This window comes from Tachysurus fulvidraco, chromosome 14, assembly GCF_022655615.1.
Source record: "Tachysurus fulvidraco isolate hzauxx_2018 chromosome 14, HZAU_PFXX_2.0, whole genome shotgun sequence".
Taxonomy (NCBI): Eukaryota; Metazoa; Chordata; class Actinopteri; order Siluriformes; family Bagridae; genus Tachysurus; species Tachysurus fulvidraco.
In genome coordinates this window covers 21,021,255-21,046,442 of record NC_062531.1, presented here as the reverse complement: position 1 = coordinate 21,046,442, position 25,188 = coordinate 21,021,255, and the positions used below count along the sequence as shown (strand labels likewise).

Here is a 25,188-nt window from a genome sequence, read left to right as displayed (position 1 = left end):
GCTGCCCACTGCTCCGGGTGTCTGTTCACTGCTGTGTGTGTGCACTTTGCATGGGTTAATTGCAGAGAGAGAATTGTAAGTATGGGTCACCATACTTAGCCGTATGTCACTTCACTTCATTTCACTTCACTTCACTTCACTTCACTTCACTTCACTTCATGTGCTCTAATATCCCCATAGCAATGTAAAAGGATGAGCTTAATCTGACACAACAATGCCACCTCCTGGCAGGATTGCAGAATTACTGCTTGATTTTGTTTCTTTTATAAATGTAACAATCAAATTTGAACAACTGTAGATATTTTAAAAATAAATAAATAAACGAATAAGTAAACAAACAAACAAACAAACAAACAAACAAATAAATAAATAAATTAACAAACTTGCACATCATAGACAGGAGGCTCTGTCTGTCTAAACTCTGGCCCTAAAACAACAGCTAACTATTTTGAGAAAAGAAAGATAAAGTATAGATAAAGATAAAGTACTTTAAAGAAAATTAATGCAGACATATTTAATGTTACAATTGCCCTACTGTGTTTCTAATTTGCTGATTATTGTGTTTCTAATTTGCTGATATCCCTCAAATGTCCATGGGTGTTGCTCAGTCAGATGACTGCTTCTTATCCACTGCTTAGTCTGAGTGGGGGAAGCCTTGCACTGCTTGTTGTTAGCCAGCATAACATATAGTGAGTTGCCTCTTCCAGTGTGATCCACGCTGTAGCTGGATCTTCTCTTGAGCCTGGTGTGGATTTGGATGGGGTTCTTTTGGGCTCCTCTCCATCCTCTCTCTGTGCCAAGCTCCATGCACCTCCTTGGTCTGAAGCGAACTTAAGTACAATGGCCTGCTTCCCAATACCCTGCCAGTCATCTTCATGAAGGTATTTCTGGCTTCATCAGGAGATGCAAAAATGACAAAGCTAGTGCCTTTGGGGCAGCCATTCTCCATATTGATCTGTAAAGGATACAGATGAAAGAATGAGCATTACATGCCCTACAATACAGTAATACAAATTATAGCTCTCCAAATTCAGAAAATAAACTAGTTAAATACTTAGCAATAAAACATCCAGCTACACATTCATCTCCTTGAGCCTCAGGTGCGTGCTGGTTTTGATATGGTAAAGAAAATACAGGGAAGTGAAGACTTAAAATGTAGGTAGTAGTAATTGGGGGGGCACGGTGGCTTAGTGGGTAGCATGTTCGCCTCACACCTCCAGGGTTGGCCTTGTGTGTGCGGAGTTTGCATGTTCTCCCCGTGCCTCGGGGGTTTCCTCCAGGTACTCCGGTTTCCTCCCCCAGTCCAAAGACATGCATGGTAGGTTAATTGGCATCTCTGGAAAATTGTCCATAGTGTGTGAATGCGTGAGTGAATGAGAGTGTGTGCCCTGCGATGGGTTGGCACTCCGTCCAGGGTGTATCTTGCCTTGATGCCCGATGACGCCTGAGATAGGCACAGGCTCCCCGTGACCCGAGGTAGTTCGGATAAAGCGGTAGAAAATGAGTGAGTGAGTGAGTAGTAGTAATTGTAAGCGACCTCTGCATTGATGGATGGAAAGGGTACAATTCTTCGTATAGGTTTCTGTCATCCACATTGTAGTCAATGTTCCTCAGCAGTCAACACCCAGTGTGTTAATTATGTCAATTACCAAGCTAATAAAAACAAAAATAGAATAGCGCAGCTATTATATACAAAGGCTTAAACTTTAATGTCAGCAATGTTACCTTTATGTACAATTTTGGCTTTTGCATTATGATAATAAGAGTCAATGTATTTGACTGTTTAATTTAACACCTTAAACATTTTAAGAATTGTAATTAGTAATTTTCCTGATCATCTACATAGAAAATCTCTAATAGACAATCTAACCAACAACATTCATAGACTCATATTCACAAATGAACTCATAGACACACAAATATGTCCATATATGGAAACAAAGCATGTCCTCTCAGGCCTTGATCTGCAGACAGACTTTACTGCAGTAACTTTGTATCCTTGCTGAGACATTCCTTAGGGATCTTCTTGCGTATAACAAGCATCTGAAGGACTTTGGCCTGCTCCTCTACCCTCTTCTTTACATTGTCTTCACCTTCTACTCCTCTACCTGGTTGATGTTGTCTGTGCTCCATAGATTCTGTTTTAAACATAAAGAAGAGAGAATTTGAATATGAAGAATAAGACACAACAAAAATAAACTTGTTGTCTCACATAGAAACAGAAGGGCTCTACATTCTCCAGCGCATTGTCCTCAGTGTCCATGACTTCACCCCATGTAAGTTTTGGAGCAACTGGTGATGTAGACTGTTGTAGTTCAGGCATAGGTTCAGGCTCCATAGTAGGCGCAGAGTTGGAAATTGCCTGAGATTGAAGTTGAAGAAAGAAACAGTGTTAGCTTTTAATGTACTCGGTTCTTGAAGCACTTCAAAGTACTTTATAAACTCCTTTAATCTCTAAGGACTGCATAAGACCTACAGTAAACATGACTCTTTCCACTTAAGTATGAATCGCTGAGGCTGTGTTTGTGCACAATACAACAACTTTTTGACTACAAACTGGCTCTGAATCTCCTGCTTTTACAATCATTTACTTGTAAATGATAAATTACTTTACTTCTTATCAATCAGAATATTTTATAACAGTGTAGTAAAAAGTATTTTTTTTTTTTTACAGTACATTGTAACCTCAAGGCAACATGCACTTTTTTGTGATTTCTTCTGATACATCTGAACATATGTAATGTAAAAGTTTTGAAAATACTTTACACATCATGGATGGTTAATTAAATTGGGTTCACTTTTCATTAGACAAAATATGGGGCTGTAAGAAGCAAAAGTAAAAATGAGCCCCTGTGGGTAAAATGACCACTTTTTGGCATGTAGACTGGTTAGTATTTGAGTTCCTCTTCACAGAGATAGATTTGACCAATTAAATGTGTGTCTCAATTTTATTGAAAAAAGCTAAAATGGGTTACATTGCCTGGAGGTAACATGGTACCAATAATCCCCTCTCATAGTGTTGGATACTGTTAAAAAAAAAAAAAAAGCTTTTTTGATGTGTGGTTAAAGCCAGTATTCTAACTTACCCCTAATCTTCACCTGTTTGTCTTAATTCCTGCAAACCTGTTTGCCATTAAACTCATTATGAATTACACCATAATGGCTTGACCTACATATTTAGATATGAAAAAAATATATATGTATACAATTATCTTTGATTATAATGCATCCTGGGTGTGTCTATGGAATGTCTTAAGTGCAATTTTTTTTGTTTTCAGTTAAATGATATACTATATATAAGGGGAGCAGAGCCAGTGGTGCAGCACTTCAACACATCCCACAGCATCTACATCCAACATCACTGCTTCAACACAATCAGCATCATGATGCTCTGCCTGAAGCTCACTCTACTCACCCGTAAGTTTCTTCCATGCTTTTCCATGTGAACTCCATGGTTGACTTTTAATTCATTTTTACATCTTCCATCTGTGTTTGTTATCTGTGTTTGCTTTACAGTGCTTATTGCAGCACCTGGTTTGCATGTTTCTGGAGGTAATATTTCAATGCCATCAAACACCTTTTTCATATAACCTAACATGTGATAACTGTTTTATAGAGAACATGCACAAATCAGTGAGGTTTATTTTAAATATCTGTGTGAACATTTTTTTCATTCAGAAACTGTGATTACCTGTGATGGTGATGTCCAGCGCCTCACTTGTGGTAAGTTTAAATGCCATGTCTGTTATACTGTATAGCTGTAAGAAATTACATTATTATGTGAAACTAAATAAAGTAAAAATGTATATTTACATTTGAAATTTTCTGTTACTTAGACTCTGGAGTGATAAAGGTGACGTCTACTGTGTACGGCCGTTCGGATAGCCAAATCTGCAGTGCTCCACATCCCAATCTTAAGGTTACTGATACCAGCTGCTCCAGTACTGTTTCCACTATTGCTGACAGGTACAGTGTTTCTTGGCTTATACTATACACAATAGATCCACAACAACTGTCAGAAATGTAAACAAAATTTCTTTAATATCAATTTAATAAACGTTTGAAATAATTGATGCCACAGAGCTGCTAAATACTAGACACTTTGTTGCAAAGTTGATAATATTGTAATAAAACTGTTTAATACAATATATATATATTTTTTTACAGTTTTTACTTATACAATGAATGTGATTAAACAGGCTAATACAAGTAATAGTAATTATTTAATTCTGTAAATAGATGTTTATTTAATATTTATGACAGGAGTCTCAGTGTATAAGTGCTTTGTAATGATCAGTAAGGTTTCCAACAAGGGCAAGTTTTGCTATTATTTTCAAGAAAAAAAAATGTTTGTGCTGCTGAGAAAATGACAATCTAAAGGTGCTCAAAATAAGAGAAAATGACTTGATGTTACACTATTTTAAAGATAAATGTAAAGGTATAAAATGTATGATACATAACCCTGCTTAGCGTATTTGCTCTGTTTACCCAAACAGATGCAATGGACTAAGAGAGTGTGAGGTAAAGACAGATTTGCTTGGCAGCTCTGACCCATGCAAAGGAACCTACAAATACTACACTACCACTTACGACTGCATCGATGCCCGTAAGTAGTCTATAGAGTGAAAGTGTGTTAGAATTTATGATGGCTCTTATGAAAGAGCTCATCTCTACGACATGCTACTCATACCACTACCACTAGGTTTCGGGGGTTGGATGAAGTTCTAGGATTAAGAGCAGTGTTGGGTTTTAATAACCTCTTGATAGAATGATCTATGAATACTTATGTAAGGTTGGATATCTGTATATTGTCAGACTGTATGCATTTGCTTTGTCTCCTTTATCTAGATGTAGCTGTGGTCTGTGAGCACGGCTACCGCACACTGGACTGTGGTAAGAAAAATCACTTTTTTAAATTTCATTCATGTTGTTGCTGAACAAAGGAAGCTTACCTGTATATCTGTGCAGGAGTGGATACTATTCATATCTTGAATGCGAACTTTGGGCGTGCTGATTCTGTAACCTGTTCAAGTGGAATTCCCAACGGTTTGACCCAGAACACCAACTGCTACTCTCCAAATGCACTCTCAACTGTCACCTCACTGTGAGATGTTTTTTTTAAGCTTTTTCGTTTTTAAAAGCAACTTATTAGATGTACTTGCTTGATATCTAGTGTTCAAAGAGTAACATCTTAATGTAATGTACAGGTGTAATGGACAGAACAGTTGCACAGTAGAAGCTTCCTCCACCATCTTTACAGATCCTTGTAAACCAACTGCTAAATACCTCACAGTGTCCTATACCTGCATCGCTAATCAGTGAGTATCTCACTGACAATCCCTGAAAAGTTATTTTTTTGTTGTCTTTTTAGTAATCTTGATTAAACAGGAAAGAAGAAAGTCCTTATGAGCTCATGATTAAAAAGTATGTTAAAGCAAATGGATGACAGAACACAGAACAAATAAAGTAGACAAGGTCAAATCAATTCAGAAACCTAGCATAGGTCTCCATAAAGGATGCCTTCACGTGAATGCTTACTATATTACAGAATATTTTTCGTATTATCTTTTAAATGTGCCTACATTATTTTTATGCACCTACTGTATAGCATCAACAGCATTTATTTTATTTACTTCAGTATGTCCAAGTCTTACTGTTTATTTATTAAAGTCTTACTGTTTATTTTTTTTTTGTATACTCATTCTTGGTTGAGAGCTCTAAGCTCCTATTTTCAATTCTGTTCATCCAATTAATTACAGAATTTAAATACAACACATGCAATTTTTTTTTCTATTATTAACAATTCATATGTTTCCTGCAGGGCTGGTGGCTGTAGCTCATCACTCTGCTGTATGTATTTCTTTATTCAATGCATTATATTATATTATATTACATTAGATTAGATATAGCACAATGTTGATCAGTTCTCAATGCTGCCTGGTAAGAAGTTAGTTTATTTCCCATAATAGCAGCTTTGATCATAGTGCTGGCTACAATTCAAATCACATGCTTATAACCATTCAAATGTATTATTGTTTATCCCATAACAACTCAGTCAAAATAATTATCTAAATCCATCTAAATAATTATCTAAATAATAAATGTGTTGTTATTTAAGAAAGAAAAAAGTACATTTGAATTTAAAAAAGTGGTAAAATACTTGCATGCTTATGTAGTGTTAATTATGTACTAAATCTTAAAGATGATACAACATAAAACATAATTCAAAACATATTTATACTTCATGAATAATTTAAATTTTTTTTTTAAATGTAAATATTTTAAATCTTTTTTTATTTCATTTTGAATCACATCTTTTTTTAAGTACTATATGACAGTTATTTTACATTCTGTACTACAACTATACTTTTTCCCTGCTTTTCGCAGAATAGAGTGACTGCAGCTTTTTCCCATGTGGCCTCTCTTCCGTCTGAAAAGGAATCAGCTTTAAATATGCAACCATGCACATCATAAAGTGCAGGAGTCTTTGTGGTGGGATAATTCTACTCTACTGACTTTATGACTTTAAACCTTGTAATCAGTAGCTTTTAAACTAATCCACTGTTCTAATGATTAAGCAATAAACTGTCCTCTGAATGCAAGCATAACAGATGAGAATTGTGTGAATTTATGTGCAGTTGGTTAATATTCTGGCAGTTTGTGTCTAATCTATCAGTCAATAAACAAACACTAATAAACATTTTTAATACAGTGCTTAAGCTGACAGGTGCAAAAGGTAATCAAGAAGAGTGACCCAGAAAAACAGAAGCATGTACACAAATGCAAAAATCACACTGAATTGGTGTAAAATGATTAAATCATATAATCACATAATTCTAGATAAATTAAAATATAATACTACAAGGAGAAGAAAAATGTACAGACTTGACACACATTATCCCACTTTAAAAGTCTTGTAGTCCTATATTTTTAGAATAGGGTGAGATTCCTATGTTCTAAAATACTTAATCTCTTAAACAATTCAATTAATTTCAATTCAGGTTTATTTGTATTTTTACAGTAGACATTGTCTCAAAGCAGCTTTACAGAACATAAACATAGAACAGAAGGTAAACATAGAGGAATAATATAAAGAATTAATTTAATAAAAAATTCAAGATTATTAGATGTATATAGTTCACAATGTGTATGTATTTATCCCCAATGAGCAAGTCTGAGGTGACTCAGGCAGCAGTGGCAAGGAAAAACTCTTAAATTGGTGAAGGAAGAAACCTTGAGAGGAACCAGACTCAAAGGGGAACCCATCCTCATATGGTTGACACTGGAGGGAGTTATTATAAATATACAGTCAAACAAATGTCGTATTGGTGTAAGGATCACATGGAGTTCAGATCTCCTTTTTAGTATCACAGAGTCCAACTGGAGCTGGTAGATCTGTAGATGTCTCAGGATTCTCACAGAGTCGGCCTCGTCTCAGTGGAGGTCCAAAATCTTCATCGCACTGAAGACGATCGGAGCTGGTACAATGTCTGGATGCCTCAGGATGGGTAGAAAGAGAGAAGCAGTGGAGAGGGATTAACATATCTGCTGTTCATAAAAATGTGCAAGTCTGATAAAATAGTGCACAATACTGTATGTATTATGTGCACCTGTCTAATTTTGTTTTGATGCATATTGCACATTTTCTGTTAATCCAATAAACCTCATTTCACTACTGAAATATTACTGTTTCCTTCAGTTATATGATAGATCAAAATGAAATTGCTGATCCAAACACCCAAATATTTATAAATGAAAATCATGGAAATTGTCAGGGGTTCCTAAACTTTTGCATACGACTGTAATTTAGCTTATTGCCACCCAACTATCTGTAGAAGGGTCACTTTTTTTTGTCTGGCCTGTTTAATAAGGGTAAAACCTTGTATAAGGAAGTACAGATTTAAGTGAATGAATGAATGAAAGCCTTTATTGTCTTTGCATTTACTGTATACAAAGAAACTAGGAGGATAGCAAGTAAAATTAGAATTATTTCCTGAAACTCAGTATAAAGTGATATGTTCTGAACTGACAGGCCATCAAACATTAATATCAATTCACAACTGTTTTTTTATTATAGCTTTAAAACATATCACTTTATTGAGTTTCAGGAAATAAATCTTACTTAAATCTGTACATCCTTATACAAGGTTTTTCCCTTAATAAACACGGCAGACAAAAAAAATGTATTCATAACTTTGCTTGTGAAATGTCTACTCTAGGTAAGGATATCTGCCAAATGCCATAAATGCTTACTTACATTCTTTGTTAAAATAATAAAAAAGTGACAGAGGGAAAAAGCACCGCATGGCATCTGTGTTAGGGAAGATTAAAATATCTGTATTGAACTATCCTGCTACACGCTGCACATCACACAAAACTGTTTACACTGATTGCTGAGAAATGTCCATCAGTGTGGCTTCTTAAAGTAGCTGCTAGTGAGTGAAACCCCTATCTTTAAGTGACCCACCCCAGTGTACTTTGGCCGCAAACACTCATATACAAACAAACGGGATATTTTGGTCCTTCAATACAATCTAAAATGTGTGCACAATTAATGAATTTTAACACTGTATATTTTAATTGTCTCTAGTTTCTATAGAAGGTTTTTGATTTGTTGTTTAACCCGTTATGTATGAGATAAACCCAGAGAAGTATGAGGAAAAGTGGAATAAGGAAGTACAGTATATTAATTTTCAATATGTTGTTTTTCTATTTCCTGGAACCCTTTATAAAAGAAGCTCTTCCAGTGGTCCATCACTTGATTCATCAACACCAGCATCATAATGCTCCTACTGAGGCTCACGCTACTCACCTGTAAGTTCTTCTGTGCTTTCCATATAAAATCTATGAGTGTGTTCAGTTAAATTAAACCTGCATCTTAAGAGGAGAAATAGTAAACAATGTGGAAGTTGTTTCTTTTATTAATCTGCCTGTGTTTTGCTTTATAGTACTTATTGCAGCCAACAGTTGGCTTGTTTCCGGAGGTAAAAACTGAATGTAGTCAAACAGCTTAAAATATTAATTCTATAATACATAGTAAATACTTCAGATATACCTGTGAAAATATCTATGAAAATAATTTATTGTTTCAGAGAATATGATTACCTGCTATGGTAATATCCAGCACCTCGCTTGTGGTAAGTTAAATGTTTCACATTTTCTAACAGTATGTAATAAGCCTATGATCGGTATATGTAATTATTTTATTACTACAGGAAACTAAATATTGCAATACTCTTTGCAATATTGCTATGAAAAGACACAGGCTTCTGAGTTGCAAACAAGAAAGACTGAGACAGCATATGTTTGTGTTTGTTTTTGGTTTATTGTGTCTTCAGACACTGGACTGATAAAGGTGAAGTCTACTATATATGGACGTACAAACCGTGACACCTGTAGTAATCGGCCCCCTTCTGAGGTCGCTAACACCAACTGTGCCTTGAGTATTTCTACTATTGCTGACAGGTACATATTTTTTTGGGTTATAACACATCAGTGGAATGGCCCATAATTCATGTGTTGTAGAATGTCCATGAGAAGTTACCACTTAAGCCATAGAGGCTATTAAATGCCGTTTCCTCTCCAGCCTTTAGTTAATAAAATAGAAAATGTGTGTCAAGCTAATAAAACAGAATATGCAGCTTGTTAAGTAACCAATCAACTGGGATTGTCCTTTTACTGACTAATATGGGAGTCTCCTTCCATTAATGTTAAATAAAATATGTCCTTACCTTTACTATATCAACAATTACTTATTGTAGTTTGTTGAATAATTCATTTATGATTTGTCTTTGAATATTGCAAATAATTTACATTTTTTGTCTGTTATTTATTCCAAATTCTGAAGAAACAATATCATAACACTGGTGACAGCATTTGGTCTATATACCCCAAATAGGTGCAATGGACTAAGAGAGTGTGAGGTAAAGACTGATTTACTTGGCAACCCTGACCCATGTTTTGGAACCTACAAGTACTACAACACCACTTATGACTGCATCAGTGGCCGTAAGCAGACACTTATGGGAATAATACGTACTGAAGATAATGCTCAGTGCGTAGACAACAATACTGACCTTGTATATAGAGTTGTCTATAGATATATCTATATATAAATATAATACTGTCCTCATCACTGCACCAGTACCAACTCAGTGAATGTATAAACTAATCCAGATTGTTCCACTGACAGATTCCACTTCTATCTCTCTTAAAAAAAATCTGTAAAATCCAGTTATGTATTTTTCGGTGTCTTTCTTAATTTCTGAAAGAAATAAAAGAAAGAAAGAAAGAAAGAAAGTAACTAAAATACTAAAATCTACTAAAATACCCAACTAGAAACTAGCAAGTTATATAAACAGATACATTAAAGGAGTTAAGGAGTTAAATAAATAAATAAATAAATAAATATATATATATATATATATATATATATATATATATATATATATATATATATATATATAGTAGTTTATGAAGCTAGTTATGAATACATTTCATATTACTCTAATACTATTTGTTTCTTTAAATCTCAGATGTCCTTCTTTCAAACACTTCTATAATACTGTACCTAGAAGTTCTTGTTTGTTTTTGAGTCAATATAATAATTTCAGAACTAATTCCTATGGTTTATACTAGTTTATCCACACATTGAGTACATATTGTGTCCTTTCTTTAGAGAACATTGTGATCTGTGAGCAAGGCTACAGCACACTGGACTGTGGTAAGATCTCTAGAGCCTTATTGTTGGGGTGCTGAGCATTTTAACACTTTTGATGTTGCCATTGGTCTACTGCAATTTTACATATGTCTCTGTGCAGGAGATGGTTCTATTCAGATCATAAATGCAAACTATGGCCGTGCTGATTCACTAACCTGCGTAAATGGACTTTTGAGCAGTTTGTTCCAGAACACCAACTGTTACGCTCCAAACACACTCTCCAAAGTGACCTCAATGTACCCTTCTTTATATGATCTTATAAATGTTTGTAGAGTAAGAAGCATGTTTACTTCTACTTATTAACATTTACTTTTATTTAAAGGTGTAATGGAAAGAACAAATGCACTGTACAATCTTCATACACCATCTTTACCGATCCTTGCATTGGGACTGCTAAATACCTCACTGTGTCCTACAAGTGCAATAGTGAGTAATCTGAGCTTCTTGTTGAATTCTTTCAGCGATCTTGGATAAACAGGAATGATCTAAAGCACATTTGACATCTGAGCTATGACTAAAAGTTGGCTACAACAAATAGAAAACATTGATCCAAGGTTAGGTTCCTACCAGGATGCTGATTCTGGTGTAGTCAGGTGTTTACTATGAAAAAACACAGTATGACTTTATGTGCCTGCATTGTGTTTTAATCATTTAATTAATAACAATTTTATTTCAAGGATATTTAATAGATCTATAGTTTTTTCTTGTTATGCTAGTAAACATTTATTTTTAAATTGGAATTAAAATATCTTGACATTCAGAATAATTTTATATCTTTGGTCACACAGTCTGTACAAAAATGACAGAGCAAACCAAATAATTCATCAATGAATCTGTATCTTGCAGGGACACTTGTGACCTGTGAAGGCAATACTGCTGTACTGACATGTGGTTTGTGTTTATTTTTTTATTTATTGTATTGATCTACCTTTTAATTTAGCTACATAATAAAGATTACATTATACACTACCAATTATAGAACAAACATTTTAAGACAATAAGCACCAACTATAAATACATTTCCTAGAAAAGCTATGTAATAATAAGTGTTACCCCAAGACATTGGTCTTTTTCCACTGATTTACTCTCCATTTTTTCAACTGTTTTGCTAACCTATTATCCCCTGTGTAAAATGGTTCAACCTGTAGGTGCTCGCCGTATAAATGTTATCAGCGCTAACTACGGCCGAACCGATACCACCACATGTTCTTCGGGACGACCTGCCAGTCAACTCACTGTCACAAACTGCTACACACCTGATGCACTAAATAAAGTTGCAGCTAGGTAATGGAAGATGTACCTGAACTGTGATTTTTCATCATTACTATACATGACTGTTATCATTAAAATATGATAATATTTTCTGGGTACAATTTAAATCAAAATCTGTTGTTTTGCAGATGTGAGGGACAGAGCAGCTGTAATGTGCCTGCTACAAATGAGGTCTTCTTTGACCCATGTTTTCTCACTTATAAGTACCTGACAGTTGTGTACTCCTGTTTCTAACTGTAAGTTTCTCTTTCTTACATATGAAATACATAAAGGATTTATACATTGTTTAAATTAAAAAATGGTAATAATCACTAATAATCACAATCACTAATTTAACGGCCAATGAAATATATATATATATATATATATATATATATATATATATATATATATATATATATATATATATATATATATATAGATTTAATCAGTATTATTTAATGACGACTACAACACATGTAATATGAAACGTATTTAATGTTCAGAACTACAACTTCTCTCATTCCCATCGTCTTTAATGCTGTTGGCAGAATAACACGAGGGAACCCAGCTTTATCTCCATAGGCCTCTCTTCAGTCTGAAGCAGTCTGAGACTTGATTCTTAATATGTAACCATCAGTTCATACAATGTGGGATTTTTGGTTTTGGTGTACTTAATATTTGCATGTTATATAATCAACTGAAGCTAAACATATGTGTTACTTACTATTGATTACAAAAAAGTGTCACAATAAAGTCAATGCAAGCATAAGAGTGATGAGATTTGTGTGACTTTATGTGGAAAGTTCACCTTCCAAACCATGATTCAATAAACAAAGTCCAAAAATATTGTAAATAAAATGCTCAAGCAGATAGGTGCAAATAGTTATTAACAGGCAGATGATTGTAAAAAACAGTACTGTCATACAAGCAGCCAGTTTAAGAGATAAGCAAAATTTATAAACAATACGTTATTATGGGGTTGTAATTTGTGCAAAGGCAATACATGTTAAGTGCTCAATAAAAATATATAATTATAATATATATAAAATATATTTATATATAAACATATACTTTCAGAGAAAGTAACTTTCAGAGAAAACTTTAAAGCATCCATTTTCTGAAAGACTTGTGTTTCTTAGTTCAAGGAGTAAATGAAGCCCATTAGCAGAAGGCACACATTTGTCAGATTCTTACATCATAACAGCACCTCAATGATGATGATGACATCAGCGATGATGGCCAATTGAAATGCAAACATGTTTGAAAACATCTAAACACATCTTACCCTATCTTACCTAACCTGAATCCAATACCTAGTTTAATAATAATTTAAGAAAGCCTTGCTCCTGACTTGAATTTAAGTGCTGATGTGCTGCCTATTGATCTTTATTATATGATTGGAGCATCTTTAATCATGTCTCTGCCGACATCCTGTCAATCACAAGTGCAAAGTGGTTACAATACTGTACAGTAGGTTGTATGTTCTCTTTGATTTATGTGATAAATCCCACACACAGAGATTTGGTCTCATTTGTGTCTACAAGAAACTTAAAAAAACTACCTGCAAAGCTGCCGTACTGTAATAGGTTTTAGGCAATTGTGTATTGTGCATTTCCGTGTTTGAGCCGTGTTTATATTTGTGTGTGGTTGTATATGTGTGTATATGTATGTATATCTATAGAAATCGGTGTAATACTGCAGCATTGCACTTACCTTGCATGAGGTTTAATGGTTACTGCAATCTGTGGAACATATTTTAGAAATGTCAGAAATAGATTTTTATGAACACATTAGAGTAAACATTCTGTTCTTATTGATTTGACATTTGACCACTTAATTCATTTTGAAACAACTGCATTCATGTATGTATCAACAATAAATGTTTACAGTCATCTATCTGATAGAGTTAAGGCTGCCTGAATACATACAGTATTAGAAAATTGTATAGGACCAATGGGGAGTATAATCTCTGTTTAACATGATTAATATCATCAAGCGCTTATCGATTTTATCAATAAGACAAAGCAGTATAGTTGATGTGGATTAATGGGGAATTAGCGTCACGTTTAAAGTTAATGGCCTACAGTATCAATCTTTGGGACACCCCACTTTGGGAACTGCTGCCATAGATTACACACAAGACAGTTGTTTTTGACACAGATGCCGTTTGCTAATAACGTTTAGCAACGTGTTTGTTGTTACGAACCCCACTTTCAACACTGCTCGTGGGGGGGGGGGGGGGGCAAGTAACATAAAAGGACACGAGAGTCAGAAAGGACAGTTTTATCAGTTTATTAATTAATTAACTGCACTCACGCATCACAGGCAACTAGTAACTTCCCTAAACCATTCATGAACACACACAACGCAGAACAAAAAGGAGAATATAATGGAAACCAAAAAGAACACAGCGATCAGCAACACCTGGGCAAGACGCACACATGAAGCTCAGTTCGGTACTAAACGTCAACACGAATGTGACGGAAGAGAGGAAGAAAGAGCTTCCCTCCAGTGGGTGCCGCGCTCACTGGAAGCTAAGCCAGGGGTAGTGGCCGTGACCTGTTGACTGGAGTTCTGCGTGGAAATAGTGCAAACTCAGGGCCCACTCTTCGCTCGTTACTCTCCCCTTTTATTTCCACCCGATTATGAATGGCCGCAGGTGTGCAGGGGCGGAGCCTAACCTGGGAGAAAAAAAAGAAGAGACCAAGTCAAATTGAAAACACCACACTAATGCAAGAATAAAGGCTTAAGCCGTAACATTGTGCAAATCATCTCTTTTACAAACTAACTCTTTAACCACCAGGACAGCAGACAACTTAAAAGCACTATGCTTTTCTGCAAACGTAACTAAATTGACCAATTTATTCTTTCAGAAAATTTTAACTTTTCACAATTTTTTTCACTTTGGGCCCAAGAGCGCATGTGAAAAGATTGCCTGGCTTCGTGGAGTAAGTTTTACTTGAGTTTGTCATTTTTTTTGCGTTAGTTTATAAAATGACAAAACTCTAAGTAAATATTACTTGGGCACTTCCATATGAATTTACTTATGTATTTAAGCACAATAAATGAAAACGAAAACTCAAGTAGCTTATACATGTCATTTTAAAAAATAGTTATATCATCTTTATTTACAAGTTAAAAAATAATACACTGATGTCAAGGGATCAGGGTTAAGCACTGTTCATAGGCTTAAGCACCATATAAATGTTCTCACAAGGATAGTAATGGATATTCACTCTGACAAACTTGTGTTACCATTTTCTAAATAAAAAGAAATGCACAGCCATTTTAGAATTCTAATGAAAGGATTTCACTATATAGTTTTGATAAAGATGGATTTGCTTTGCATCTCTGACACACGTAAAGGAATCTACAAATATAACAAAAGCAATTACACCTGTGTCTATAGACTGATGAGTGTTATGTGCGATTGTGTAATTTTTTAAATTGAAAAGAAATTATAACTTTATATAAAATTAAATATTCAGAAATTGATTTATCATGTTAAATATTCATATACATCTTAGGTCGACAGATAGATAGATAGATAGATAGATAGATAGATAGATAGATAGATAGATAGATAGATAGATAGATAGATAGATAGATAGATAGATAGTCAAGTGCACCCTCCTTCACGTCTGTGTTATTACCCTGCATAACAATTGTGTGTTCTTAACTAACATTTATAAAACAAACAAATAACCTCAGGTAACAATAAAACACACACCGTATTTCAGTTTGCCATTATTTTACTGCCCTTAGTGAGCATCATATTCTGCTGCAATTACAGCTGTTAATTTTCTGGAATATTCGTCTCTATAAGCTTTGGACTTTAGGTTTCTGAAATATCCAATATGTCCATTCTTACTTAGAAAACTGCTCAGAATTGTTTTTGGTTCTGAATTACTCCAGTGTAGCCTTGGCAGAATGCTTAAAGTGTTTTCATGATAGAAGGTAAACCTCCAACCGTGTATTAAATCCCTAACCAGTTTTCCCATCCCTTTTGATGAAACTCATCCCCACCAGGCAAAGCATTCTCAACTGTCACCTCACTATAAGCTTTTTGTTTATTTAAACTATTTAAACCTTTTTTTTTTTTTTTTTACAATCTGACTTTTGTTAATTGCTGTGATGGATTTAACAGTTGCACTGTAGATGCTTCCTCAACTATCTTTAAAGATCCTTGTCCCTGAACTGTTAAATACCTCACTGTACCTCTTGTCATTAATTTTGGGTAAAAATAAAAGAACTAAAGCCCTTGTGAACTATGACTAAAAGTAAGTTTAGACAAATAAATTCACAAACATTCAACCAAAAAATCTAGTTAATTCTTATAATGTCATGTTTAATACATACTTAATTTAATCAAAATAATTAACTAATAATAATAATAATAATAATAATAATAATAATAATAATAATAATAATACGCTAATAATCTGCTCTTATATACACAAGCAATGTCTACTCCTTGATAGTGAAGTTTTCTCTAAGGAGACTTTTTTTTTACTTTTTGTAACATGAAAAGAGATTACTTTCTGTTAATATCAATTTTTTTTTATTTCTCATATGCACAAGCCATCATATTTTATTCCTTTCATATTAAAGGCTAGGTTTCTAAGTAGGAACCACAATCCACATCCATATAAATATCTATAGAATCCATATGCGGTTTATTAATGCACAGAGCAAACGATTAAATCAGGAAATAATAAAAAAAATAACAATAAAAAATAAAATAATAGGAAGCAAAATAGAGAAAATCCAAAAAAAAAGTCATATACAGTGGTATATAAATAATAATAAAAAAAAAAAACAACACTTTGTACTAAGTAACAAAACTTGGCGAGGGCTTTCTCTGGCGGATAGGAGAAGGAATAGCTGATAGAGCCTTTCTTATAGTTTTATAATGTACACTTTCTGCAGGAAAGGTTACTTCTTGTTCTATTTTTTATTTTATCTTTGAAGTTTATTCATTCATAAACTTCAGAATTGGTGTTCTGGGTCCAAATGTTGGACATTTGAACAGGTTCTGTAGTTCACATTTGATCCAATGTGTTTAATAAAACTCCACACACATTTATTTCAGACCATCCTGACAATATTCTATTTTTCTTGAGTTTATGACTTATTTTTATTTAGTATGTGGAATGTTATGTCTATGAATAGTAATAATATACTATAGTAAGCTAATGTGTGTAATTTGTTGTTGTCTAAACTGTGTTTGATTGTATTACAGCCCTGGACTGTTGGCCTTTATTCTGGCCTTTATTTTACCTTTTGCACCTTTTTGCCTAAGTGCTGAGTTTAAAATGCTTATTTAGCTTTGTTTATCAGATAACAGTATGGAAAATCACCGCATTGGATTACACGAATTGTCTGAATTTTAAGAAACTTTTGTTATAAACACAAATGACATGACGATCATCACTGTTATGTTAGTTTATTAAAGCATTATTAAAGCACTGTGAGCTCATCATCCACAGCATTGTATTGTGCCTCATTCTCATCTTATCAACTGTCAGTGGCACCTGTGATTTATATTTTTTGAAGTGGCATAGAAAATATGAGGATCCTTGCATTACTAAATGGAATTGACAAATCAATTTAGATAATTCCAAATAAAATTTGCTTGTTTCCCATCCTAGTATGCTTTATACTGTATGGGCCTACAGTATGCGATTCCAGTACAGTACATTGTAGTCTCAAGGCAACATGCACTTTTTTGTGATTTCTTCTGATACATCTGAACATATGTACTGCAATGTAAATGTTTTGAAAATACTTTGCACATCATGGATGGTTACTTAAATTGGGTTCACTTTTTATTATACAAAATATGGGGCTGTGAGAAGTGAAAGTAAAAATGAGCCCCTGTGGGTCAAATGACAACTTCTTGGCATGTACATTGGTTAGTATTTGAGTTGACCTTTAATTTATTTTTACATCTTCCATCTGTGTTTTTTTTTTATCTGTGTTTGCTTTACAGTGCTTATTGCAGCACCTGGTTTCCCTGTTTCTGGAGGTAATATTTCAATGCCATCAAACATCTTTTTCACATGACCTAACATATGATGACTATTTCACAGATAACATGCACAAATTAGTCAGGTTTATTTTAAATAACTGTGTGAATAATTCTTTCAGAAACTGTGATTACCTGTGATGGTGATGTCCAGCGCCTCACTTGTGGTAAGTTTAAATGTCATGTTTGTTATGCTGTATAGCTGTAAGAAATCATTGCATTGTAATGTGAAAGTAAATAAAGTAAAAATGTATATTTACATTTGAAATTTTCTATGGTACTTAGACTCTGGAGTGATAAAGGTGATGTTTACTGCGTACGGCTGTTCGGATAGCCAAATCTGCAGTGCTCCACATCCCAATCTTAAGGTTACTTATCCCAGCTGCTCCAGTACCGTTTCCACTATTGCTGACAGGTAAAGTATTTCTTGGCTTATACTATATACAATAGATCCACAACAACTATCAGAAATGTAAACAAAATTTCTTTAATATCAATTTAATAAATGTTTGAAATATTTGATGCCCCAGAGCTGCTACATACTAGAATCTAATTATCCACAATGTGTTATTCTACAATAGCACAACTATACAATAGGCAACAGTATTGTTGCAAAGTTGATAATATTGTAATAAAATTGTTTAATACAATATTCTTCCTCCAGTTACTTACACAGGAACTTATTTGGCTAATACAAGTAATACTAATTATTTAATTCGGTAAATGGATGATTATTTAATATTTATGACAGGAGACTCAGTGTATATGTGCTTTGTAATGATCAGTATGTTCCCTTTCGAGGGAACTCGACGCTGCTTCAGTGATAACGCTATGGGAATGCTTCTTTGAGGAAGTTGTGTCTGAAGCTCTGTGTGCACACACGCCATTTTAATGGCTCGGAAAGGACACGTGACAAAGTGATTACGCGCCAGTAAGTCCATATAAGGGCATCTAAGTCACCAGCTCCAGCTTTCTATGTCTTCAGGAAGTGCTCTGTGTATGTGTGTCAATTGTTTGTCCTGTCTGTCAAGTGCAAGGAGAGAAAAATAGGCGAGCAAAACAAAATATGTTACAGTCTAAGTATTTTAAGAGATGTGTGCATCTGTGCCCCCGCTTTATCACGGGGGACGACACGCACTCTCTGAGTTGTTTCTTTGGGAGAGGAGCATGCCCAGTTGGCTCTTGAGGGAGCCGGCTGCGTGCATTGTGAGGGATTCCACCTGCGTACCCTTCGATCCTGCCTGGCTATATTTTCAGCTTCGGCTGCGCCTCGTGGTTCGGGTCCTGCGTCCACCGAGGCGGCGCGGCGGCTTCTATCATGGGGATGGGTGTTTCTCTTTCTCTTGCCCTCTCCCCTGACTCCGTTTGCTCGATTTTGGTTTAGGGAGCTGCGATTTCTCCCGACACGGAAGAGAGCATGCTGCTTTCCGCGTCCGGCTCTGAGGAGCTTGATGCGGGCGTGGAGGGGCTTTCCACCTCTGAACAGCCAACAAAATCAGTGGTGTTCAAGGAGCTCCTTGAGGTGGTGACTCACACTGTGGCTAGATTAAATTTAGATGGCCTGAAGAGGAAGTTAGTGTCGTCCGTTCTAAGCTGGACGACGTCTTTCTGACTTCTGACCTTTATGCAGGCGACTTCCATTTTTTCCAGACCTTTATGCTGAGGTGTTGAGGTCCTGGAGAAATCCATTTTTGGCGTGTATTTTTTCTCCAGCCATGTCTGACTATTCAGCCATTATAGGGTAAGGGGCGATGCCTGGGGTTGAACAGACGCTTGCAGGCTCTTGCATCTTTCGCCTACATCGCCCGTGTCGAGGAAACCTGCCCTTCCATCCAAGCCTTGTAGGACCATTTCAGCCCTTGTTGCTAAGGCCTATAAGGCAGCAGGCCAAGTGTAGAGGGCCAAGAAATAAAGGTAAAGAAAAATAGACACCCCACAAAATAAAATTGTAGAGACCTACATTTTTTTGACATATACCGGATATTGTTCTGCGTATTATGGACTCATTAATATTGGATGTACCTTTAATTGGTCATTATCAATTGCCTCCTGTAGAGGGCATTTAGCGTTTCTGAGATATAGAGGTTGCAGAGTGCAGGTGCGGCCCTGCACACCATGGCAGATTTGCAGGCCTACCAGGCTGACCTGCTTGCAGAGCTTGACGGTGGCAAGGGGTTGGGACCTCAGGTGGTATCTGAGCTCGCCGAGCCTCTGACCTTGAGCCCCATACCACAAAAGAGTTGGCCCACTCCATAGGCCATTCAATGGCTGCGCTGGTTGCCACGGAGAGGCACCTGTGGCTCAATTTGAATGATATCAAAGATAAGAATAAGTCCTTTCTCCTGGACTCAGGGCATGTTCAGGGACGCTTGTTCAGGGATGCAGTGAGTACTGTCATCGACAGGCACCAGGAGGTGAAACGCCAATCATTGGCACTCAGGGAGTTTCTCCCTCGCCGCAGCGAGCAGCCTGGGCCATCATCCAGGGCACCCAACCCCCTGCTAGCTCACTCAGGCAGTTAAAAGGGTTAGTGTGGCGGCCCGTGTCCCCCCCGGTCTAAGATTAGGGAGGCCGGTCAGCTTACCCGGGCCCAGACCCGTCTGGTGAGAGGGGACCTTAGGTCCATCATCTCAGCCAGGTGGGCTATAAAGGAGTCCTGATGCCCGAGGGCTGAGGTTCCTAGGAGCGTGCTATTCAGGAATGCTCCCCCTACTGCCTGCCACGCCGCCTTTGCCGTTTCGGGGGCCAGTAGGGTCTGTGCCTGCTCCCATTCCTTGCACGGATCTCTCTGGGTTAGCACCTGCCAGTGCGCTGTTTCAGGGCACCTGGGAGGTCTGCGGGAGGTTGATGCCACTGTCAGAATAACAGGCAGTGTGGAAACTTCTGCCAGGGGTGTCTCAGTGGGTCCTGGATACTGTAGAAAAAGGGTACAGGATCCAGTTTTCCTCCCGTCTTCCATGCTTCCAGGGTGTGTTGCCCACGATGTTCCCCTTCCAGAGCGGGACTCCGGCTTTTACAGCCGATATTTCGTTGTTCCCAAGAAGGAGGGGGGCTGCATCCAATTTTGGACCTGCGGGTTCTGAACTGTACTCTGAAGACTTACAAGTTCAAGATGCTCAAGTTTATTGTGTCCCAGATCAGGTCCAAAGACTGGCTTGTGACGATCGACCTCAAAGACGCTTATAGACCTCAAAGACGCAAATAAGCATTCTGCCAGAGCACAGGAAGTTCCTCGGGTTCACTTTCGAGGTCGAAGTGTACCAGTATTGTGTTCTTCCTTTTGGCCTAGCCCTTTCACCACGCACATTTACAAATTGCATGGACACTGCCCTAGCACCGTTGCTGTTCCATGGCATCCGTGTACTGAATTACCTGAACGACTGGCTCATTCCGGCCCAGTCGGCAGCTATGGCAGCCAGTCATCGAGATGCTGTGCTTGCCCACATGAGGTCTTTAGGCCTCAGGCTGAACCCAGGAAAGTGTGTGCTTTCTCCTTCTCAGAGAACCACCTTTCTGAGTGTAGTTTTGGACTCCACCACGATGTGAGCACATCTGTCTCCCACTCAGGTGGCTTCCATCTTGTCAGCAGTGAAAGCTATTTGGCTGGGCCGAGGCCTCTCTGTCGCCGAGGCGCAGAGTGTGCTCGGCCTCATGTCAGCAGCAGCCAAGTTATCCCTTTGGGTATGCTTTACATGAGGCCATTCCAGCTCTTGCTCAGGGGTGCAGGCTTCTATCCTCGCAGACATCCTCTCAGGGTTATGCGGGTTACACGCCGTGGGCTTCGTACCCTTCTTATGTGGAAAAGACCCCGGTTCTTGGCCTTGGGTCCCATTCTAGGGGCGTGTCACCATTGCAGGACCCTTTCAACGGACGCCTTGCTTTCAGGCTTGGGAGCGGCCTTGGATGGCCGCCCTGCCCAAGGTCTATGGGAGGACCCCATCTCTCGTGGCACATAAATTGCCTGGAGATGAGGGCTGTGTTTCTAGCATTGAAACACTTTCTCCCACACCTTAGGGGCTGCCATGTCTTAGTACGGACAGACAGCACCGCAGTGGTGTCCTATAACAATCATCAGAGCGGTCTGTGTTCACGCCCCCTGTTCAGGTTGGCGCAGCAGATTCTGCTCTGGGCAGAGACCAGGTCTCTTTCACTGAGAGTGGTTTTCATTCCAGGGCGTGTAAATCAGGAGGCAGACTTCCTTTCAAGGCAGGTTCTGAGGCCTGGGGAGTGGCGTCTCGAACCCCATGTGGTGGAGCAAATCTGGCAGATTTTCGGCCAGGCGGAAGTGGATCTGTTCGTCTCCAAGGAGTCGACACACTGTCCACTATGGTTTTCCCTCTCTCATCTGGCCCCTTTGGGCCTGAATGCACTGGTATAGACATAGCCGAGGCTTTGTCTGTATGCCTTTCCCCGGTAGCTCTGCTCCTGCAACTTCTAGCCAGAGTGCGCCATGACTGAGTCAACCTTCTCCTAGTTGCCCCTTAGTGGCCCTCTCGAGTTTGTTTCACGGACCTAGTCTTCCTCCTGAACCGCACAACGGAGGTTCCCATCAGGAAGGATCTCCTCTCTCAGGGCAATCCTACATTCCCACCCCGAGATGTGGAAGCTTTGGGTCTGGCCCCTGAGGGGGACCAGTTCCTAGAGGCAGGCCTCTCATCTGAGGTGACAGAGACTCTGCTGAATGCGAGGGGTCCCTCCACTCCCTCCTTTACCCAAACAGATGCAATGGACTAAGAGAGTGTGAGGTAAAGACAGAATTGCTTGGCAGCTCTAACCCATGCAAAGGAAACTACAAATACTACACTACCACTTACGACTGCATCGATGATCGTAAGTAGTTTATAGAATGGGAGTGTGTTAGAATTTATGATGGCTCTTATGAAATCAATTGTCGTCAAAGTGCAGAATCCAGAATGTTCTCTGTTAATGCACTAATATGAGCCAATGATGGCTCTTGCTCATCTGCTGCACGATTCTGCTGACAATTCAATCATTTCTAAATATCTGAATAAAAATATAGTCCAGTTTGGACTGGACCATTCAAAAACATTTGTGTTGGTTTTGAACCACTGTGGTGAAGCTTTAAGTTTTAAGAAAACTCGAAAGTTTTCCAGTCCCTACGACATGCTACTCAGACCACTACCACTAGGTTTCGGGGGTTGGATGAAGTTCTAGGATTAAGAGCAGTGTTGGGTTTTAATAACATCTTGATAGAATGATTTATGAATAATTGGATATCTGTATATTGTCAGATTGCATGCATTTGCTTTGTCTCATTTATCTAGATCTACAGTAGCTGTGGTCTGTGAGCATGGCTAACGCACACTGGACTGTGGTAAGAAAAATCACATTTTTTAATCAAGTTCATGTTGTTACTGAACAAAGGAAGCTTACCTGTATATCTGTGCAGGAGCGGATACTATTGAGATATAAAAAAACTTTAGACGTTCTTGCTTGATATCTAGTGTTCAAAGAGTAAGATCTTACTTTAATGTAGCCTACAGGTGCAATGGACAGAACAGTTGCACAGTAGAAGCTTACTCCACCATCTTTACAGATCCATGTGAACACTTTGCAAAATACCTCTCAGTGTCCTATACCTGCATCGCTAGTCAGTGAGTATCTCTCTGACAATCCCTGAAAAGTTTTTTTGTCACTTCTTTTTAGTAATCTTGATTAAACAGGAAAGAAGAAAGTTCTTATGTAGCATAGGTCTCCATAAAGGATGCCTTCATGTGAATGCTTACTATATTACAGAATATTTTTTGTATTATCTTTTCAATGTGCCTACATTATTTTTATGCACCTATAGCATCAACAGCATTTATTTTATTTACTTTAGTATGTCCAAGTCTTACTGTTTATTTATTAATATCTTACTGTTTATTTTTTCTTTGTATACTCATACTTGGTTGAGAGCTCTAAGCTCCTATTTTCAATACTGTTCATCCAATAAATTACAGAATTTAAATACAACACATGGTATATTTTTTCTATTATTAACAATTCATATATTTCCTGCAGGCGAGGCGGCTGTAGCTCGTCGGTCTGCTGTATGTATTTCTTTATTCAATGCATTATATTAGATTAGATTAAATTAGATTAGATATAGCACAGTGTTGATCAGTTCTCAATGCTGCCTGGTAAGAAGTTAGTTCATTTCCCATAATAGCAGCTTTGATCATAGTGCTGGCTACAATTCAAATCACATGCTTATGATTCAGATGTATTATTGTTTCTCCCATAACAACTCAGTCAAAGGGGCATCCATCTAAATAATAATCAAAATCATAAATGTGTTGATATTTAAGAAAGAACTATGCCTAATTACAGGGTATAAAAAAAAAAAGTAAATTTGAAATTAAAAAAGTGGTCAAATACTTGCATGCCTATGTAGCGTTAATTATGTACTAAAGCTTAAAAGATGATACAACATAAAATATAATTCAAAACATATTTATACTTTATGAACGTGAATATTTAAAAAAAAATCATCTTACGTACCATATGACAGTTATTTTACATTCTGTACTACAACTATTTCCTGCTGTTCACAGACTAGAGTGACTGAAACTTTGTCCCATGTGGCCTCTCTTCAGTCTGAAAAGGAATCAGCTTTAAATATGCAACCATGCACATGATAAAGTGCAGGAGTCTTCGTGGTGGGATACCTCAGTTTTTCATGTTATATAATCAACTACTCTACTGTGCAAAAAGTTAATGTGTGTTTTGCATACCTCAAGCGACTCTGTTTGTGGTGTCTGTGTAGAAAAGGCATCTTTCGCATCTCTCCCATACAGCTTCACTTTGTGCAAAAATTGCGCTGAATTGTTGAACGATGCACAGTGACACCATCTGCAGCAAGTTGATGTTATAGGCATTTGGTGGTTGTCTGCGGGGTTTAATCATACTTAATTCTGTACTTCCTTATACACTTATACAAGGTTTTTCCCTTAGTAAACAGGCCAGTCAACAAACTTATTCTTAACAATGCTTGTGAGATGCCTACTGTACTCTAAATAAGGATATCTGTCAAATGCCATAAAAGCTTACTTATATTCTTTGTATAAATGTGACATAGGGAAAAAGCAGAGCATGGCATCTGTGTTAGGGAAGATTAAAATATCTGTATTGAACTATCCTGCTACACGCTGCACATCACACAAAACTGTTTACACTGATTGCT

The 25,188-nt window shown here is 37.1% G+C and overlaps 1 protein-coding gene and 1 long non-coding RNA gene across 2 annotated transcripts; both read left to right on the top strand.

Moving 5' to 3' along the window:
• Positions 1-3,283: 3,283 nt before the first annotated feature.
• LOC113655904 (rhamnose-binding lectin-like) lies at positions 3,284-12,745 on the top strand. The gene is made up of 21 exons (XM_047799972.1): positions 3,284-3,417; positions 3,517-3,552; positions 3,679-3,723; positions 3,837-3,966; positions 4,497-4,606; positions 4,849-4,893; positions 4,969-5,104; positions 5,208-5,318; positions 5,822-5,850; positions 8,764-8,814; positions 8,949-8,984; positions 9,093-9,137; positions 9,339-9,465; positions 9,899-10,008; positions 10,679-10,723; positions 10,821-10,956; positions 11,043-11,146; positions 11,567-11,611; positions 11,869-12,004; positions 12,121-12,228; positions 12,523-12,745. The coding sequence occupies exons 1-20, from the start codon at positions 3,384-3,386 to the stop codon at positions 12,224-12,226; spliced, it is 1,617 nt and encodes a 538-aa protein (XP_047655928.1). The 5' UTR covers positions 3,284-3,383; the 3' UTR covers positions 12,227-12,228; positions 12,523-12,745.
• A 5,541-nt stretch (positions 12,746-18,286) lies between these two features.
• LOC125138492 lies at positions 18,287-23,618 on the top strand. The gene is made up of 3 exons (XR_007137664.1): positions 18,287-18,417; positions 23,288-23,337; positions 23,500-23,618. It is a non-coding gene; the product is annotated as an uncharacterized LOC125138492 (long non-coding RNA).
• The last annotated feature ends 1,570 nt before the right edge of the window (positions 23,619-25,188 follow it).

What these genes read in the sequence shown, in the direction of transcription:
- LOC113655904 (XM_047799972.1), top strand. Translation starts at nt 3,384, where the DNA reads ATGATGCTCTGCCTGAAGCTCACTCTACTCACCC. An exon ending in TATCCAGCACCTCGCTTGTG is followed by an intron (nt 9,138 to 9,338) that starts GTAAGTTAAATG and finishes TTGTGTCTTCAG; the next exon opens with ACACTGGACTGATAAAGGTG. An exon ending in CTACAGCACACTGGACTGTG is followed by an intron (nt 10,724 to 10,820) that starts GTAAGATCTCTA and finishes GTCTCTGTGCAG; the next exon opens with GAGATGGTTCTATTCAGATC.